This window comes from Penicillium psychrofluorescens (assembly GCF_964197705.1).
Source record: "Penicillium psychrofluorescens genome assembly, chromosome: 5".
In the NCBI taxonomy this organism is placed as follows: domain Eukaryota; kingdom Fungi; phylum Ascomycota; class Eurotiomycetes; order Eurotiales; family Aspergillaceae; genus Penicillium; species Penicillium psychrofluorescens.
The window spans coordinates 3024922-3045538 of record NC_133443.1 but is presented as its reverse complement, the minus strand read 5'-3'; the positions used below and the strand labels follow the sequence as shown (position 1 = coordinate 3045538).

At 42.9% G+C, this 20617-nt stretch overlaps 5 protein-coding genes and 1 non-coding gene across 6 annotated transcripts; 4 read left to right on the top strand and 2 right to left on the bottom strand.

Moving 5' to 3' along the window:
- The first annotated feature begins 11704 nt into the window (after positions 1-11704).
- Positions 11705-11775, top strand: PFLUO_LOCUS8428. Its single transcript has one exon. It is a non-coding gene; the product is annotated as a tRNA-Arg (tRNA).
- A 756-nt stretch (positions 11776-12531) lies between these two features.
- Positions 12532-13470, top strand: PFLUO_LOCUS8427 (uncharacterized protein; the record flags this gene model as incomplete). The annotated part of the gene is made up of 1 exon (XM_073786161.1): positions 12532-13470. One exon carries the CDS (start codon positions 12532-12534, stop codon positions 13468-13470), a length of 939 nt encoding a protein of 312 aa, XP_073642444.1.
- A 1154-nt stretch (positions 13471-14624) lies between these two features.
- PFLUO_LOCUS8426 (ribosomal 40S subunit protein S1B) lies at positions 14625-15644 on the bottom strand (the record flags this gene model as incomplete). The annotated part of the gene is made up of 5 exons (XM_073786160.1): positions 14625-14768; positions 14830-15331; positions 15408-15433; positions 15487-15571; positions 15631-15644. 5 exons carry the CDS (start codon positions 15642-15644, stop codon positions 14625-14627), a joined length of 771 nt encoding a protein of 256 aa, XP_073642443.1.
- A 414-nt stretch (positions 15645-16058) lies between these two features.
- Positions 16059-16567, top strand: PFLUO_LOCUS8425 (uncharacterized protein; the record flags this gene model as incomplete). The annotated part of the gene is made up of 4 exons (XM_073786159.1): positions 16059-16061; positions 16120-16164; positions 16215-16353; positions 16413-16567. 4 exons carry the CDS (start codon positions 16059-16061, stop codon positions 16565-16567), a joined length of 342 nt encoding a protein of 113 aa, XP_073642442.1.
- A 254-nt stretch (positions 16568-16821) lies between these two features.
- On the bottom strand, positions 16822-17728 carry PFLUO_LOCUS8424 (synthesizes UMP from uracil; the record flags this gene model as incomplete). Its single annotated transcript, XM_073786158.1, has 4 exons — positions 16822-16873; positions 16926-17097; positions 17151-17509; positions 17574-17728. The coding sequence occupies 4 exons, from the start codon at positions 17726-17728 to the stop codon at positions 16822-16824; spliced, it is 738 nt and encodes a 245-aa protein (XP_073642441.1).
- A 274-nt stretch (positions 17729-18002) lies between these two features.
- On the top strand, positions 18003-20448 carry PFLUO_LOCUS8423 (uncharacterized protein; the record flags this gene model as incomplete). The annotated part of the gene is made up of 2 exons (XM_073786157.1): positions 18003-20150; positions 20200-20448. The coding sequence occupies 2 exons, from the start codon at positions 18003-18005 to the stop codon at positions 20446-20448; spliced, it is 2397 nt and encodes a 798-aa protein (XP_073642440.1).
- Between the last annotated feature and the right edge of the window lie 169 nt (positions 20449-20617).

Genomic DNA, 20617 nt, shown 5'->3' with positions numbered 1-20617 from the left:
GTCGTATAAGCTCAAACCATGGTATAATAATGCGTAGATCTTCGTATAAAGCCCTTTAGTAATTGTATCGATGAGAGTATCGCGATTTAAGCTCTAGGTAGCGTTTAGTATAGTTATAGACCTAATTGATTCTAATATGCTGACCATCGTGCTCCTATAATAGAATGTTAGCCATTTCCCTAACCATTAATGGTCTAGGGGTAGATCTACACGAATCCATAGATAGAATCTATTATAGGAGTAATTGCTCTTCTTTAGGAGTTAATTTATGACTATTTACGCGTATATATTTGCGAAATTAGTGGCTATTAATACGATTGCGGAGAGACGTCTATAGTATGTTAAATACGTGTATAGCTTCGCAAATAGAAGGAATTTCGGAATTCTAGTAGGCTTTGATTATAAGCTGAATCCTACCCTCCTGATTAATAGAATTTTGAGTATTTTGATTACGAATAGGGGGCATAGTAGGTAGTTGAATTAAGGAAGTTAACGCATTAGTATATGACTATATTAGGTAGGTAGGTCGCTTATATAGGTAGGTCGCTTATAGATTATATTACTAAATAGTTATATTTCTATAGCTATTAGGTTAAGTCCCTTCTTTCTCTCTTATAGGTATAATCTATCCTTATTCTAATTAGAAGAGAGTTTAGAAAACTTATTAGAGTTACTATAGAGTCTAATATAGAAAGCTAAAGTAATTATATAAAAGCTTACTAAAGCTAGGGACTAGGCTTATATATTAATTATATATATAAACTTAATAACTAAGTTAAATATAAACTAATATTAAGACCTTATACTAGACTATTATCTTAGAGACTAAGTCTAATTAAGTTTAAAGAATATCTAAATAGACAGGCCTTACTAAAAGCTTAACTAGAAAAATACTAAGTATATAGTCTAAAAAGTAATTAGGTTATATACTATATACCTAAATACTCTTCTTAGAATCTACTTAATATTCTATATTAGCCTTATATAACTTGTTATAAGAGATCCTTTCCCTTCTTAAAGAATATATAAACTTTAACCCTTAGTAATCCTAGTTAATAGATAACGTAATTCCTAAGCGACCTACTCACCTAAGCGACCCACTTACCCAACGTAGTCGCGCCCTAACGCGTGAACTTCCTTATTTCAACTACCTACTATGCCCCTTATTTGCAATCAAAATTCCCAAAATTCTACTAATCGAGAGGGTAGAATCTAGCTTATAATCAAAGCCTTATAGAATAGCGAAATTCCCTCTATTCGCAAAGCTACGTGTATATTTGACATACCCCTTTCGTCGCTCTACGATCACATGAATGGCCACTAATTTCGTAAAGATACGCACGCAAATAATCATAAATTGACTCCTAAAGAAGAGCAATCGCTCCTAGAATAGATTCTATCTATGGATTCGCATAGATCTACCCCTAGACCATTAATAGTAGGGGAAATGGCTAACATTCTATTATAGGAGCGCTATAATCAGACTATTAGTAAGAATTAGGCTACCAACTATATGAAGCGCCATCTAGAGCTGAAATCGCGCTTTTCTCATCGATATGATTACAAAAGGGCTTTATACGAAGATCTGCGCATTATTATGCCTTGGTTTAAGCTTATACGACGTACAATCGACGAAAATGGTATTCAACCTAAGGATATCTACAATTTCGACGAAATAGGCTTTGTAATAGGCCTAATTGCGACTACTAGGGTTATTATAAGAGCCGAATACTACGGTCGGAGGTCGATAAAACAACTAGGGAATCGCGAATGGGTTACATCGATTGAATGTGTGAATTCGATAGGATTTACACTCCCTACAACTATTATCTTTAAAGCTAAGACCTACTACTATGAGGCTTAGTATGATGACCTACCTAGCGATTAGAGAATCGAAATCAGCGAGAATAGTTGGACTATAGACTAAATTAGGCTTCGATGGCTATAAAAACAATTTATCCCTATGACTACTAGTCATACGAAGGGTAAATATCGACTACTTATTATGGATGGCTATAGTAGTTATTTAGCAGCTGATTTTGATAAATCATACGCTAAAAATGATATTATTGCAATTTGTATGCCTCCGCATTCGTCGCATCTATTATAGCCCTTAGATGTAGGCTGTTTTGCCCCCCTAAAGCGCGTATACGGGGGGCTGATTAAGGCTAAAGCACAATGCAATATCAACTATATCGACAAGCTTAACTTCCTTAAAGCATTCCTATAGGCTCGCATACAAGCATTCAAACCATTAATAATTCAAAGCGCTTTCGAAGCAGCTAGTTTAGTACCATATGATCTAGATAGGGTCATTTCAAAGCTTGATATTCAACTTTAGACACCTACCCCCCTAGGTAGTCGACTAGGTAGTCAATCGAGCGTATAGAGCCCAAAAACGCTAGCAAATTCTAAACAATTAGATTAATAAGCTTCATCAATCAAAAGCCTGATTAGTCGTCAATTATAAAGCGGATTAAGCCCTATATAGAGGCAAATCGATTAGATCATCAAAGCGACCCAATTTTCGATGTATAGTATAGCAATGCTTCGCGAGCAAGTCCATGATTTAAGCGCTACAAATGAGAAGAAAATCAAAAAGCGCTAGAAATCTAAAAAGCGTATTGCTCAATCAGAGGGATTCCTAGCTAGTGAGGGTAGGGAGGCATTTAATAGTCTAAACCAGGCTAATGAATGCTAAAATGCCCCCCCCGCGGAAGTAGATGCATTAGCTTCCTAGCCAATTAGGCGCGCCCCCCCGCGATGCAGCGACTATAATCAAGTTGGGTATAAAAGAACGCACTACCCTAATAGGTCTGATAGGTAGAAATTTGAAATTAATGGCGTTGGTGGTCTAATAAATCGATTTAAAATATTTGTAGTTGGTTGGGTGAGCGGGTCGCTTGGGAATTACGTTAAGAAGAATAAGAGATTAAGAAGATTATTAATAAATAATACTTAAAATAATAAGGTAACCCTTATATAAAGTATAAAGTAAAGTAGGTTAGATATATATAACTAATAATAGAACCTACTATAGCCTTAGATAATTAGCTTTATTATATATAACCTTACTAATAACCTAATATGTTAACGTAATCGGTAAGCGAGTGGGCCATGCAAGCGAGTGGGCCACCCTAAAACACATAGTAAATGCGATATTTTATAGCTTTATATCTCAACAACGGTAGTGTATTATAAGATTTTATTAAATCCTAGGACTATTCAGGTCATATCTAGCCTATTTCTAGGGAATTAAGAAATTTTGAAGCTAGGGGAGTGAGATATATATATACGTGAGTTAGTCGCTATGTATTTTTTGGTAACATCATCTAATGATTATTTATTTTAAATTTAAACTAAACCATACTAATTTTTATACTGAAAAACAGCCTTATACCAGAAACCAATTAGCTTTTAACTTGTGGTTGTTGATATAGTAAATCGCATTTACTATGTGTTTTGGGGTGGCCCACTCGCTTGCATGGCCCACTCGCTTACGGGATACGTTACTTAATAAATTAGCCTATTATATAACCCTTAAGTATTCTATAAGGGAAGATATAAAAGTAAAAGAGAGAAGAGATTTTATTTATTATTTATTATTCTTATTAATTATTAATAAATACTACTAAAAACTACCTTTTATAATCTATTATTCTTATTAACTATTAATAAATACTACCTAAAACCCCTCTTCTATAACTTAATCTATAAGCTCCTCTATATAGGATAGCTCTAATATAAGCCTTATATAGGTAGGGATAAAGTATAGTTTATCCTTATTACTTATTAAATAGTATAAAGTATAATTATACTACTTATAGTTTATATAGTAGCTACTAAAAGTCCTTAATAATTATATATAACCCCTAAAGGGGTAACTAGTTATACTATTTATATATAACCTACTATTAGTAATTCTATATAATATAATTAGGATTATATTTATATATAATAGGTAGCTAGTCTTAATCTATATAATAAATAAGTATAATTTATTATAAATAATAGTTTATATACTTATAATACCTTAATAGTAGGCTTATAGCGAATAATATATATAAGGAATTTATATAAGGGCTATAATTATACTTCTTTTTATACCTTAGTATAATAGAGCTCTTATAGAGTCTTATTACTAAATACTATAATTTATATATAGTAGTAATCGTTCTCTTAGTCTTAGTAATAGGTAATTTTTAATAAAAAGTAATTTAAGCTAGGGGTAACTATAGATAGGTTTTATATATAATAGGGGATAAGCTCTATTATAGAAATAGAAATAATTATTAATTTAAAAAAAAAAAGGGTATTCTAATAAGGAAGGAGACTACTTAAGAAGTTAGGTAGTTAAAGAAGGAGAGTTAAGAATTAGAGGCTTAAGCCTTTTATACCCTCTAATACTTATATTATTAATAATATTATTACTACTTATACTTACCTTTAGAGGGGGCTAATATTATAGGACCTTTATATAGAGTCCTATTATAGTTATACTTAGCTAAAGCTTTATAAAGCTTTATATATTAACTACTTTTCTATTCTACTATATTTTCCCCTTATTATGTTTTCCCCCTTATTTATTCCTTTTCTCTTTAACGAATCCTTCTTATATATAGGATACTCTATTAATTAATATAATTTAGCTTATTCCCTAATAATATATACATGAATCTTTAGATATTAGAATCTCTTAAAACTTTATAAGAAGACTAGATATGCCCTAAATAGTACTAGGGTATCACTAAAATTTTATATTAAGCTATTATTATTACGATATTAAGATGTGAAATATCGCATTTACTATGGTGTTTTGGCTGACCTACTCGCTTACCGATTACCATATATATTTCGGCTTGCTCGTTAGAATCTCTATTAGAGCTATTTAGCTCTAGGTGCAAATATACCTAGAACGAAGATAATAATGTTAATAACTAATTAGACGCCTTCTATAGACCTATAGACTTTACAAATAGATATTATAGAGGTAGGTACTGTCAGATAAAGAGACTATATAAGAAAGAGTCGAATTTTGTCGTACATAGGAGGGCTTTATAGAGTAGGAAAAGGGTAGAACTTAAATTAGTAGCTAGTCAAAATTAGTGATTATAGAGCGTAATCCTAGAGCGCCTTAGAATAGATATTCTTTAAGGTCGCATAGGTACTGCTAAGGTACCCATTATTTAAGCGATAGCGATACCTAAGACTAGCTAATAGTAGACATCGTGAAATTGACTAGAGGGATTTTGAAATACGTTAGTTGATTTATAGGAGTATATAGATTAGGACTCTATAGACCGTCATATATAATCTATGCCTCATAAAATTATAGCTATAAGAGATACGTAGGGCTACTATACGCAATATTCAAATTTCAGAATTATTTCATTACTAAAAATATTTTTTAGTATAATATTAATAGTAGAAGAGATACATACTCTGAAATATACTGTTATTATATAAACTAGGAGTATATTAATATTTTTGACCCCTAATTATATTAGATGCCTCCCCACCCTTATAACTTCTAACCCCGCTAGCGGAATTTAGTAATGCGCTTTGTAGATTTCTAGCGTTATTATTTCGTGTCTTACTCGTACTACGATGCCTATAGAGTTACTAGCGAAGAATTGCTATATTATGTATCAAAAGTTGAGTTATTTTAATAACCTGGTCGATTTACCTCTCTACGGGGCCTAGTCCGCTTTATAATTAACAACGACAATCTAAGGGAGTAGGCGTCCGGCATTAAATATTAAGCTTTAAAATTATATATTCTAAATCATATAGTACTATACTAGCTACTTTGAAAGCGTTTTAAATAATGAATAGTTTGAATGCTTCTATACGAGCATATAGAAATACTCTAAAGAAGTTAAGCTTATCGATATAATTAAGATCATACACCCCTTGAATATTAACTATCCCCTTGTATACGCGCTTTAGGTGCGTAAAACAGCCTATACCTAGAGGCCATAATAAATACGACGAATATAGAGGTATGTAAATTAGATTAATATCGGTTTAAAGTATAGTCGATTAGGCGATAATTGACTTAGTAGTAGGTTTTCCCCTTAAAGATAATAGTTAAGGGACTCCGAGTATAAATCCTACTAAATTCATATTTAATCGATATGACCTATTCGCGATTCCCTAGCTATTTTATTAACCCCCGACCATAGTATCCGGCTCTTAAGACTACTTTCGTAGTAGCTATAAGTCCTATCGTAAAGCTAGTTTGATCAAAACTATGGATATGCTTCGTTTAAAAACCGTTTTCGTTGATTATATAGCTATAAGCTTAAAGAAATGCATAATACTAATACGCTGATCTTCGTATAAAGCCCTTTTATAATCGTATCGATAAGAGAAGCACTATTTTAGCACTAGATATCGCTTAATATAGTTAGTAGGCTAATTCTTCCTAGCGGTCTATTTATAGCGCTTATATAACAAATTATTAGCTCTCTCTCCTCCTATTAGTAGTCTAGGATAGATCCTCCCTAGAAGTTCATATTAGTTAGTTATTAGTGTGCGGCTATTAGTATGTGTAATAGGTAGTATGATCTTATTAACATCAAAATGAAAAATATAACATTTTAGCGAATTACCATAAAATACTAGTGTGCATGCCATAAAAATATGTATCTAAGTAGCAAAATCTCAAAATTTTTCAAACCTCTTAAATAGGCTAGATAGTCAAAATACTATTAGGATACCATAAAATCCCATATTAAGCTATGGTTATTAAGATATTGAGATGCAATTTATTACATTTACTATAGTGTTTTGGAGCGGCGCGCTCGCTTATAAGGTAGAGAGTATCTTAGTAAATTCGTTAAAATATTAGAGCTATTAGTAGATGTAAACTATATTAAAAATTAAAAATTATTCGCTCTCTCCTCCCTAGATAAATTTCCCTATTAATAATTATTAAAGTACTTACCTTTACTTCTTAAATTCTACCCTTAGAAATGTCCTATACCCCTATACCTATGGTAAGTAGTAATACGCTAATAATTTTTCTAGCCTAATTAGAAACTAGTTTCGTTAAGATTATAGATATTCATTAGCTTAGATTTGTAATACTATAGTACTATATCTCAGTGATAGAAAAAAACCTTATACAGGTAATCGCTCTATATTAATTCGCTCTACTTCTATCATTTACTAGGTGGTAGGAATATAGTTATTAGGGTAGCGATTTAGAAATCTATAGGCCTAACTTTTCCTAAGGGGTTATATAGAACTACTCTGCTCTAGTACCTTATTTGCTATATCCTTAATAGTAGGGTTAGTAGAATTTATATATAATAAAGTATATCTACCTAGTATATCGTTCATTACCTACTTTAAGGGTTTATTAATGTCTTTATTATGCCCTAGTATGCCAAACGAGATATACGACTATAAACACGCTATAGAAGTCGCTAGATACTTATAGACTAGGCTAAAATATGTTAGAGCGGCTGAGTTATTCGAAAAAAAAAACCGTACAAAAATCGTTAGTTCCTTTTGCGTAGGGTTCAACTTATAATTTCGCTAGGAAGAGCTAGCTCTATTCTAGCCTAGACTGTCCTAGGATATTCTGGAGCTAGAGTAGTCTAGGTATACTTATTTCTTCTTACTTATAATAAAATTAATGTAGTGTAAATAAGTATAAGTAGTATACGATAGAATATGATATTAACCCTTAATAACCTATAATAGATCTAATCTATAATATAAAACTAACTTGATTATATTCCATATAGCTACCTAAATCTATATATGTCTACTAGAAGGTATATAGGGCTTGTCTACCGATAATTATCGAGCGATAATATCGTATATTGGTAGTTAGTAGGCTTAATACTATTAATAGTAGTACTACTACTAATAATAGAATAAAAAATTTTAAATTCCCCCTCCCTTAGTAGTAGTAGTAGTAGTACAATTCATTTGCCCGATCTAGCTTGCCTTATATATAGCTACTATGCGGGAGTGCAATCAGGCCTCCCCGATAGCGAGAATAGTGCGTAGCACCCAGGCATCTCCGAATATGCCATTAGCAAAAATTAGCAAAGCACATGAATGCCTATAACATCGCGTCTAAATCAATTTCATCAATTAAATCCTATACCAATTCCCTTTTAGCATGCTTGTTCCTTAAGATGTCGCGGGCATATAAACATACCTAGGCGGCGGTTCATCAATAAGATCAAATAGGTTACCATCGTTACTAGCTATCAAACCCAAAAAAGAAGCGAACTAAATCCGACGATAATACTACGGACGTAGACTAGCAAATTCGAGTTTGAATGTCTCTTAAATTTGTGCCTTCTGCTTAGGGTCGAGTTTAAAGCCCTAGGCTCGCTCGCAATAGGAACACTCTATAGTATAATAGCCGATTACGAACTTTCGTAGGATGTTCTAGCGATTAGAATAGCACCTATAGTTTCTTCTATAGCATCCTCCTCTTCTAGCGCAGACTTCGCGAAGCATACGGTGTATATACCATTTCGGATATAAGCGCTATAGCTCAATTCCTTTAGTTAGCGTGCTATCTAGAAATAAAGCCCTTATTACCTACCATTGCCGTTCTAGAAACTAATACTCCTTTGCAAGCTTTGAGACCTCGTCCTATAATTCTTAAACAAGAGACGCACTATGATCGGCAGTCTGCTTTATCTTCTTAATAAGAGCTACTTCGTATTAAGTATTCTCCCGAAGCGTAACTTCGATGCCGAGTAGCACTTCCATTCTACTACTCTTAGGCATATCTAAAGCTTTCTAGTACCACCATCTATATCTCTATAGAGCATAGATGTCTCCGGCTATTTCTAGATCAATCTCCTCCGATCTTTTAGCGCCGGGTAAGTGTTTGCTAAAGAGTATAGACATCCTATATATTCTAGACGTCAAAGCCAGCTCTTTTATATAATAGGGCGTAGGAAACGAAAAATTTGAAGTTATGGAAGGAAGGGAAGAGGTAGAGAGAAGAAATCCACTTATATGGTATAGCATTGTAGGTCACGGCATAGGCACGTCACTTTTGACCTATCCTAACCGCACGTCCTAATCTTAATACTAACCCCTCTTCAACGAGATGACATCTTCTTCTAGATGGCTAGGGGAAATTCTTAGTCAGAGCTAGGTATTAAGTCGAAATAAGGTTCGTGTAATAGAGATTGCACGGAAGATATGAAATTTCTTTTAGAGTATCTATACTAAGAATAGTGCTAGCGATAGAGGACGAAGGCTAAGGATTTATTAATAATGCTTCTTAAGCGCTTAGAAATGCCGTCTGTAAGAAAAGGAGTACAAAGCCAACTAACAACGATAGGGATAGCGTCGATATAGCATACCTTTTTTGAACAATTCCTTTCTCTAATTAGTAACGGCTCTATCGATAATATTCTAGGCTCTAGAACTTAGAACTAGAAGCTATACTAATGGAATGAATGTAATGTATTGCCTAGAAGAGGAAAAGCTGAGACTTTGAAAAAAGACTATCTAAAAGGCTCGCGATGGAGTGAGTTCACCTGACCTATGATCTCAACACTAGGCTCGGCGCCTGCTTCTTCTTCTTTATAGAAGGATAGTGATCTAAGATAGTCATAGCCTTAGGAAGCAGTTAGGTGTAGAAGCTAAGATGAAAAGGAGGACGGATCAAGGAAATGGAATTAGATGGGATAGAATACAATAATAATAGTCACCTAGATCATAGGAAGTAATTCGGTAATGGTCGTTGTAGGTGAGTTACTCTGTATAAATCTACGGCTGACGGGGGGTGAGTGACCCTTAAGTACTAGAGAAAATGACTCTAGAAAGACCTACACTAAAAAAAAAAAATAAAAAAAATAACGGTTCTATTTTTGTATTAAGCGGCTACAAGCGGATCAAAGATAGGAAAAAACACACATCATCTTTGATCATCTGCTCTAAGCACCCCGAGCGAAGGCTGAGCAGACCACTGAGCAGCTCTAAGCGCTCAGTGAGTGCTTAGAGTGTGCTCAGAGAGTACATACACAGTAGTTCAATCGTATCACAGGACTTTTAGATGACTAAGATTCTAGTAAAATAGGCGCCGAAAATGGCGTCCAAGGTAGCCATTTTTGGCACCTGATTTACCGTCACCTAGTGTTGTGGTGTAATTTATTAGTATTAGCTATTCTCCCTAGAGATTACTTAAGGGTTTTGTTTTCAGAACTTAGCTAGACTCGTATAGATCCTAGCTAGTATTACATAGTAAAGCCTTATGAATCAACCTACTCCATAATAGTCCTACTAGAAGAGATAGGGTTAGGCGCTCATTTGACCATAGGTCCTACGCTGGGGGAAATCATTCCTGTTGGTGAAGAACTACATACCTCTGCGCAACTAGCCAAAGCACATAGCTGCCCCCACAGATACGGTTCCTTATTAGTTTGAGTAAGATAATCAGGAGGGTCGTATTAGATCTAGTACTATAGCTCTACCTTCCTTGATTCCTTCTAAACATAACTTGAATAATTTATGTTTAGAAGGAATTTAGTATGGTCCGCGTGCCATATATCTAATCTACATTGTTCTCCGCGGCGATACATTGTCTGTCAAAAGACTACCTAGATCGGTGTGTCGCCTCAACTTCAACATGGGGGCTACGTCCTTCTCAGTGACGCTCTATAAACAGATGACGCAATTTACCTCCTAGCCTTCGTGCGCTGTGCGCTGTGCGCTGTGTTCAACACGTGTATTCTTGTGTAACGTATATTCACATTCTAGTCTTCTAACCAGACCTGATACATTCAATCCCTGAACTTCTAGTAGCCACGTGCGTTGCTTAGGACGCCATAGGTTCCCTAGAAGTGGACAGACATTGAATTGATTCTAAACCCATTAATTGTGTTGCTTAGGATAGGATTTGCTAGATGATTTGCATGGTTGTAAAGCCACTGAAAGGCTTCCCTATGAAGTTCCCCTCCGGAAAGGATAACAACGGATGCCCTTAATTGGCCGGATCTTCTGGACAAACTAGTTCAGAGTGGTCATAGCGTGACTTGTTCGTGTCATGCCACCGCTAGAACGCTCTGCCGGCTCGTCAGCCTGCAAGAGCAGCGTTTATGCTGGTAAGGATTGCTGTGTACTACTGGTAAGTAAGCTTCTCACGGCATTTTCGAGGATATGGAAACTCGTATTGGGGATAGAAGAGGAGATGAGGAAAATAATACATACATAGCCGGGGCAAGGATCAGCCCTCCTAATCAGCACATGACTAGGAAGGAACAATATAGAGTAGTTGATAGGGAGACGATTTCAAGAATAGCATGGAAAGAGCGATGGAAGGAACATTGAATCCACAAATGAGCCCACGCCGCGTAGGGCTTACACCACTCCGGGAAAACATGCCGCTACTGACTCGAACACGTTGCCAGGAGAGGATCTGAAACAATGCAAGTGCCTTCCGAGACTAACAGATGCAGCATTCAGGACTAGTCTTCGGATACGCGATAAAACCATGCCTACTATCTCTCTGTATATTCAACACTGGACGATCACCGCACCATGAGAACAGCCATGTTTAAACGGCATCAATCGATAGCCTATACTTGCCAGAAGATACCGTGGTCCCTTCCACGTTCAGGCGATGCATCAGAAACAGTGGAAATTTTCTTCGCATTTCTTCCTATCCCAGACAAAATTTGCGTCTCAGTATGTGAGCCCGAAGCAGGCTCAAACAGCCCTTATAGTTCAGTGGCAGGACGTGTGACTCCTAATCTCGAAACCGAGTTTCGAAACCTCGTGGGGGCGCTCTTTGGATATCTTTTATTACATGGCACTTCGAGGCGTTGAGACAGACCCCTACAACCTCGCTCCGGTGGGAAGATAGCCGTCCGTAGGCGCCTGAATGATGTTTCACACGGTGTAGCATCAGCCCTGTAAAATACCAATCAATGGTTGAGAGCCATGAAACCAAGGCATCAACACTACCCGAAATCGCCTAGGCGGACCCATTTACGCCCGCCCCGTCCTGCTAGCGCCGTCCGACCACGCGTGTTCCCGGCCCCTGATTGGGTCAACTATCCACATGGCCCTGACACTAGTTCCATACAAAGGCGTAGATCTCAAACACACGCCCCTGAACCCGGTCTCCCCTTAATCAATCCAAGCCTTTCCCTCGATTTCTTCTTCTTCTCTCCTTCCCCTTTTCATCATCGTTTCCCATATTGGATGAAGTTCCTCTTCTGACCAGAGAAGCCTCCCGCTCTCTTACCACATTCATTTAGGAACCCTACGTGTATCTTCACTTGTACAAATCTACCTTTGTCGCTCCTTTGCCCACAGCCAGCCCAGACGAATTATCCGGTAAGTTGTGCGACCCTTCTCGATCAACTGCCACCACCACCACCACCCTCGATTGTTGCGTGTTTTCCGTCCGTTTTTTCCGTGGTCACCGTTGAAAGAATCGCAACATGAACTTTCTCGAGATGGATCTAACTCGTCGGTAGTTGCAATAGATCTCCTGATTCTCTCCGATTTGACGTTGCAGGAATCCCTTCAATCAAAATGAAGTTCCAGTCCGTTACCCTGGTCTTGGCTGCTGCAAGCATTGCCGCAGCCGACATCCACGCTCCTCATGGCCACCATGGCCATCTTCACCACCGCAAGCGCGTGGTCGAGACTGAGGTGGTCCCGGGACCGATTGTTTACGAGTACGAGCTCAACGGCAAGCTGATCCCTGCCGAAAAGGCCTGCGACGGTGTCTCGGATGGGCTCTACAAGTGGGCTGATGGCGTTGCGCCTTCTGATGCGTGCGTCACTTCAACCGTCGCGCCGACGACCTCGACTTCTACGCCCACATCCACACCCACACCCACGCCCACTCCCACGCCTACGCCCACATCGACCATCAAGCCTGCCGAGTTCTTTGAGCAAAGCTTGTCCATCTCTAGCTCTAGCTCCAGCTCCAGCTCCAGCTCCAGCTCCAGCTCCACCACGACGTCTTCGACGCCCACTCCTACGCCTTCGACGACATCTTCTACTACTAGCCCTGCAGCCCCGACGAGCTCTTTGACTGGCGGTGGCGTTACCCTTGTCAACAATGCAGGCCAAACAATCTATCTTTGGTCCGTCTCTGACGTTCCCGCCGAGATGGTTACCATCCCCGCGGGCGGCAGTTATTCCGAGAACTGGCGCACCAACCCTGATGGTGGCGGTATTTCTGTGAAGGTGTCGACTTCTCCCAGCCTCGACAATGTCCTCCAATACGAGTATACCCTGTCCGGCTCCACCATTTTCTGGGATCTGTCTTGCATCAACATGCTCCTCCACAATCTCTTGTCCAACCTGGGCTTTTCTGTCACTTCTGATAACACGGATTGTGTATCTGATGTATGCGCTGCTGGGGATCTTGCATGTGCCGCTGCCTACCTCTTCCCCAGTGACAACCAGGCTACTCACGGTTGCGACGCCAATACCCAAATGATCCTCAATATTGGCCTCTAACGATTTCTCTCCATCCGTGTCCCAACCACCCGCGCCCTGATCAACCTACCGAGTTCACTTTTCAGATTCTCTCTACCAAGGCCACGAAAAAGGTAGAGATGGGATCAATTGATTAGGTTGTATGGTCCGGAGATGATGGCTCGACCGTCCGTTTGTTTCGTTTGTCGTGTTATCACGATGATGACTACTTTTTTTTTGTACTTTTTTTTTGATCTCGCTTCTTCTTACTCTTCTTTCTCCTTCTCTTCTCTCTTCACTGAGTTTTCTCTTTGTCGATAGTCTGCGCTAGCAAATCGAGATCTCTTATCACCCTCCCAGAATAGATCATGTAGTCTGACCGTTCTTATATAAACCTCACCTTGAACAGAGCAAGTAGTACCCTTTCTCTGCTTGGTCCATGAGAAGTACAAAGCATAAGCACGGGGGATAACAGCAATCATGGGAATGACTTCTAGTGGCTCGTAGCTCCGTGATACATGTATCTTAGACAAAACTTTTTATTACTTTTACTCTAATGGAAACCTGGGCGATTATCAAGTTGCAAGAATAGATAGACTGGACTATAGGTAGTCGGAATCTATATCAGGGTAAATAAAACCTGATACAGTCATCCATATATGACGGAAAATGGCCATCAACTATGCTCGTCGAGATCCACTACCTTGGATATCTTATACTATCGAGCCCTAGTCAATACTTCGTACCTCTTGAAAGGCTACATGTGTACAAGAGATTCCTTAAACCGACCACGCCAAACTCCCCAAGTCACCGCGGGCTGGTAAGACGAAAAGACAGCTACTCCCCAATCCATTTCTATAAAATGCCCAGAGGGGAAATCCCCCCACTCTTAAACCCCCAGCTGTGATAGAAACGACCGACGAGCACAGCTTCGAGCTGGCCTCGCTGCAAATCTCAGATGTTCTTGCCATGAGGCACGATACGCAAACTAGACCAATGAACCGAGATTAGACCCCGCTAGGTTGGGTTTTAAGATTACGACAGGCACTCCCCCGTTGCCAAAGTCATTGGAAGGAAAATTGTCGTGAATCCAAATCCGTCAATACGTTTTATGAACTTTTTTGTTTTCCTATGACAAGAAGACAACGATTGTCATGATTGACCAGTATGTGACACCGCCCCGAATAACCCTAACCTTAAACAGTCTCAAGGACCTGCTCCTTGAACTCTCGCTCAACCTTCTGGCCCTTGTCATCCGTCGTCGACTCTCCGTGCAGGTTCAGCAGAGCACCCAGGTCGAACTTGGGGGACTTGAGGAGCTTCACCTTGCGAATGTGGACCTGAAGGTTAAAAAGAAGCCATCAGCCTGGGTCAACCACACGCTTTGGGAGGGAAACATACGTTCTGCAGGGGGTAGATGCCCTGGGTAGCCTTCTCGATCTCACGGCCAATGACCTCGGGGATCAACTTGTGGGTCAGCTGGGACAGGGTGCAGCTGGCAGCCTCGCGTTGCATGATCTCGGTCATCTTCTTGCGAATGGCACGGATCTGGGACGAGCGGGCGTAGGTAGTCTTCTTGATCTGGTTGGGGCGGCGCTTTGTGAAGGCGATGGCGAACAGGCGAAGCAGATAGTCGTCGGTCGTCTTCACGGTCACGTTGGCCTCAATGAGCGACTGCCACTTACGGACGAGCGAGCGCAGCTTGTCGGTGGTGAAGTCCAGACCGTGGAAGTTGGTCAGGCAGTTCTTGCCCTGAACTTCATCCACACGGAGCTTGACCTTGCGGAAGGAGTGGTCCTCGTCATTCTGCAGGTCAGCGAGGGAGACCTCGAAGATGCGGCCCTTCAGCGAGTCATTGGCGTTCTTCAGACCGCTGGTACGGTTGACTAGAGTCTTGCCGACACTTGGGGGAATCCGTTAGCATTCCATGGACACACACACACACACAGTCCGAATTCGTGGGTAAGGGTGATTCATACTCGCGGGTCTGGAAGGTCGAGGGAGCCTGCAGAATATTTAGCGAATTGTGTGACCCGATCATGGGCCAGCCAGACTCACCTTGACGGAGTACTCGTCCTTCCGGGTGAAGGGGTCGACGGTTCTCTTCTTGATACCCTTCTTGCCCTTCGAGAGGCGCTTGTTCCTGAAGAGGGGATTAGCATCCGCACGGAGGGACAAGTGTGGGAAGGAACAAAAGCGTACTTTCCAACAGCCATGATTGCGAATCGAGTCTCTCAGGGGAGTTGATGGGAAGAGACAGACAAAAAGGTATCGCACCACGGGAAGGGGAAGGAAATCACACGGTCGGGAAGGGCGAAAAGCGAAACCCACAAGAAAACTCGGCTAAGCGAGCCCTATTAGTCACGATCACGTGATACCCCGTACACTGTCCACTGTGTGTGTAACATCTCTAATATTCATTAGGTAGAGATATAATGGTTGGATTAATATACTTGGTAAATGAATCAACTCATTCATACCTCCATATCTGGCTAACAAAGTCGTGGTGTGGTGTGGTGTGGTGTGGTGTGGCAATCACGTGGGGCGAGAGCTAGACTAGCTGTTCATACATCCATCCATCCATCACATCATACATCTCTACTCCTGCTCCGCACCCCTTCACTGCCGTCATGGTCTGTCCCTCCCCCCCTCTGTCCCTGGATTGGAACTGATCTCAGATTCACTCTGCAGGGTAAGCGCAAGAAGTCTAGCCGCCAACCGCAAGGGCCCCGCAAGGTGAGTGTCTGTTTTCTCCGCTCCGCCGTCCATTGCTCACCCTCCACCAGCGGGAGCCTCTTCCGACAGCATTCTCCTGTCTCTTCTGCAATCATGAGAATTCGGTGGTAGTCAAGTTAGACAAGAAATTGGGCCTGGGCGACCTGTCCTGCAAGGTCTGTGGCCAAAAGTTCCAGACGGGGATCAATTGTATGTCCCACGCCCTTCTCGGGAAGTGATCCCGAACTGACCCCCCCCTCCAACCCCAGATCTCTCTGCACCTGTAGACGTGTACTCCGACTGGGTCGATGCATGCGATGCCGTTGCAAAAGATACGGCCAACCAGTACGAATCTGGTCCACCTCGCTCCCGCGTGGCCGACCCTCCGGAGACGCAGAATACCTATGATGATGATGATTACTGATCGGGACAAAGGGGCGGGCGAATTGGCGCATCGGCGTGATATCAGTGAATAATGCTTTAGGGCGCTGTATAATCCTCAAACCCACAATACTATGGGCGTTATGATTTATCCGTACATTCCCTCTACTTCTCGCAGCCCTGATTGCCCGGCTCGTAGTGGCTGGGAGCAACACCGAGCTTGATCCGGTAGCATGGTCGAAAGGTCCACGAAGCCGGTCGAGTTTCAAACAAGTTGTTTCCATCTGGTGAGCCACTTTACAAGGTATAGTAGCGGTCGCCAAAATCGCCCAGGCCCGGGATAATGTACCTGTTCAGAGCGTTAGCGAGATGGACCAGGAGACTTGGCTTGTCAGCCGTACTTTTTCTCATCCAGGCCCTGGTCGATGAAAGCTGTCACGACCCGCAGCTTGGGGAACCGCACCGCAAAGTCTGCGACTCCAGATGGAGAGGCGATGAGGTTGAGGAACAGGATGCGATGCTCGGGGACCCCCTTCTCCTTCAAGACCTCTACCGCCAGCGTGGCCGACCCCCCTGCGCTCAGTCAGTGGCCGAAAAGTGGAAGCGGACTAGGATCTTGGTCTCACCGGTCGCAAACATGGGATCCAAGAGGAGGACCCAACGTTCGGCAATATCGGCCGGAAGCTTCTCGTAGAAGAGCTTGGGCATGCAGGTCTCCTCGTCTCGTTGGATCAAGATCTTTCCAATCCGTACTGAGCGGCAGCAGTCCCGTAGCCCCTGCTCCATGGCCTCACCTGCTCTCATGATCGAAACTCCGCAGATCTTGCCCTCGAACTTGACCCCGAGATAGGCCCGGTCGACCGGGGTGGTGACGGACTGCTCGACCACAGGCAGGTGGTTGAGGCCCTCCTCGACCAACAGCCGAATGATTCGGTTGGAGTAAAAGATGAAGTCGGCACGCACCGTCCTCTTATCCCGGATCATGCTATCATTGGGGCCGGTTAGTATGTAGTGTTGGGGGAACCAAGCAACAATCCCACCACACTCACGTCAACAAGGCGATCAGTTGCGGCGTCTGCGGCAGCACGTGGACATTTTCAAAGGAGGCATCTTTAGAGACGGTCGCCGTGGGCTTCTCTCCATCTGGGCGATAAATCGGGCCCACGCCCTGGGCCGGGGAGGGAACTGGTTCGGGCGTGCTCATGGTGTAACGAAGTATGGAAACGAAGAAAAGAATGCTTGCTTTTGTACTGTTATCGCGCTTATCTCCACCGCTGTGCTGACTCAGCCCTGTCCGTCCCTCCTGCCCTCCTTCCTCTTTCCTCGCTCTTTCCACCGACTCACCACCACGCATTGATTGTATTTCACGGAATGCGCGCGGAAAGCTCCTGAATTTTTCTTCCTCATGTCTCTGCCCCTGATGTTGGGTCATCCCATTGACGGTCCTTTCTGCTACCCCTTGGCTTCAAGCATCGACCATGGCGAGTCGGAATCGCAAGCTGGTGACGTATGGCGCAACCAGAAGCCGACCAAGCAATGACGCCCCGGGGCGCACTTCTCCATCACAGCGCATGCTTCAAGATCCCCCTCCGCCCGCTCGGACCAAAGATTCCCGGAGTATCCAGAGTGGGACCAGACGGCCAACGACTCCCACACGGACAACCGACTCTGCGCCGAGTGTCTTCGATATCCCATCCTCCGAGGACGAAGGCCAAACAGACATCTTCCGAAGGAAACGCAGAAGACATGTCCCCGATGAGAGGGATTCCCGGGCCGGGGTACATGCCCACGAGGGCCCCAAAACAACAACATCAGCAGCCACCACCAAAGGCGCGGGCTCGTCGCCGCGTACCAGACGCACCATGCGAGATACAAGGCTGATATCATCTCAGACCAGTGAACCGGCAGTAACGGTACATTCAACAACACCCTCAGCCGTCCCGGAAACCCCCAGGCCTCGACAAAGAAGGAGTGAAATTCTCGCGTCATATGAGCGACACGCTTCCAACGAGCAAAACTTCTCCAGATCTGCGGTAACCGAATGGGAGAGATCACCCTCTTCCAGCTCCTCCCACGACTCACATCCTACGGTCGCCAACACAACCCCTGGCCGCCGAAGACTGGTAGACTCGCTGGGAATACAGAAACAGTCCTCGGAAGAGTCGCCGGTGGCAAGTCCAGCCAGTAGCCAGCCGGCGCCGCGCATTTCCCTTGGTGTCCCATTTCAACCGATAGAATTATCTCTGCCAAGTCTCGATGGGCATCTCGAGAACCCCGGTCATGACTCGCCGTCGTCACTGGCATCCCACCTCTGGGGCTCGAAAGTTACATATGCGCGCCAACGGTCCTTTCTGGATGATCTTTCTCTGGCAGGGGAGCTGTCCGCCCAGGATCTTTCTGGGGAATTGGAACAACCCCATCATTCCTTTTCACAGCAGGCGATCCCGGGCAACCGTTCTCGCGCTCGTCTGTTTGCATTGGAGGAGGAGAACCATGATGATGGAACGGTTCGAAGTGTCCATGAACTGCGACAGGCTGGAGGCAATGCTCGCTTTCGTGGTGTGGTCGAGTCGATCTTTGAGGAGATTGAAGATGACCAAAACTCCGCATCGGGCCGTTGCAGTGCGTTCATTCAGCTCTGTACCAAACTCTTGGATTCCAAGCTCAGGGCCAGATTTGTGGAGTGTGATTTTGACAAGAGGCTGGTGAATTGTATTTTCGACAACCTAGACATCGTTTCTGCGACATTCGCCTTGTGCGCCTACGGGCTCGGTTCGCTGGGCGGAGGCCCGCGGTATCTTCTTGCGAGAGATGCATGGCCAAAAGTGTTGGACATTTCTCCCATGTTACTGAACACGTATGATGATGTCCCGGTCGTGGCACAGAATCGAGCCAACGGGTTGTCCAAACCGGTGCAGAAGGCTGTCCAGGGCATCACCCCTCAAGTGATATCGACCCTCTTCCCTGAAATTCCGCCATCGAATGTTTCTCCTTGCCTAGTGGCTCTTTACTGTTTGAAACTGACTGCGTCGGCCTTTCTAGCAAAAGGCGAGAGCAGCAGCGGGATTCCTCCGCTGGTGCTGAGGCAGTTAATTGATGTTTTATCCCCGCAGAACGAGCCTCGTGGAGTCCAGGGTACACTACCACCGGTAAATTCGCCGATCCTCAGCTTGGTATTTTCAATACTAGAAGTGCATACGGCCTCCGCGGAGTCCTCGACAGAGGGAAGCCAGTCCCTCTTGAGCCGACTTTCTAGCTTGCATGGGTTGCTTCGTTCAGGCGATGATTCAGACTTGGATCGTCAGCAGATGCAGACGCTCTACATGCGCGTGATTTTGAACGTCACCAACAGCAACTCGGCCCTCTGCGACGACTTCGCAACGACGGAGATGGTCGGAGGACTGGTTCACATTGTGCTGGCCAGATTTGGTGACTTGACGGAAGACTCGCTTGCCCAGGAGAACAATTCATTAGATCGGGTGATTCTCGCGCTGGGCACTCTGATCAATCTTACGGAACAGAGCGAAGCAGCACGGGGTCATTTTCTCAACCCGGCATCCCGGCCCAAGTCCTTTCTCACCCGGCTACTCCGGCTATTTTTGAATCATGTGGATTCCGTTTCTAACGTAAGTTTCTTGTCTGGCTTGTGTGGTCGAAGCTCACCAAATGCTCTAGGCTCATTCTGTACTGGAGGTGCATCATAACGTTGCCGTCGGGTACCTCGCCGTACTCCTGCTGACCCTGTGTCTGAACCCCGAGGTGCGCTCATGGATCAAGGAGAAGGAAATGGCGAGGATCAAGTCCACAGTGGACGAATTCTTGCAGTATCACCAAAAGATCGAGTCCCGTGAAGCGGCGAGTGGATTTCTGGTACGATTGCAGGCACTGGTTGGACAGATCCAGCAGATGGAAGAGGTTGGATGAATTTTTGAATTGGATGATGATACCCATGTCTTTTGTACTTTGGAGTTAGCCTATCTATCTACTACCTTAATCTTTCTTTTGACACTCGTATATTACTTACTACTCGGTGTATACTCTGTTTGCACTGTTTGCATCTCCCCAGCTCTTCAGCTGCGATTCGCCACCTGCT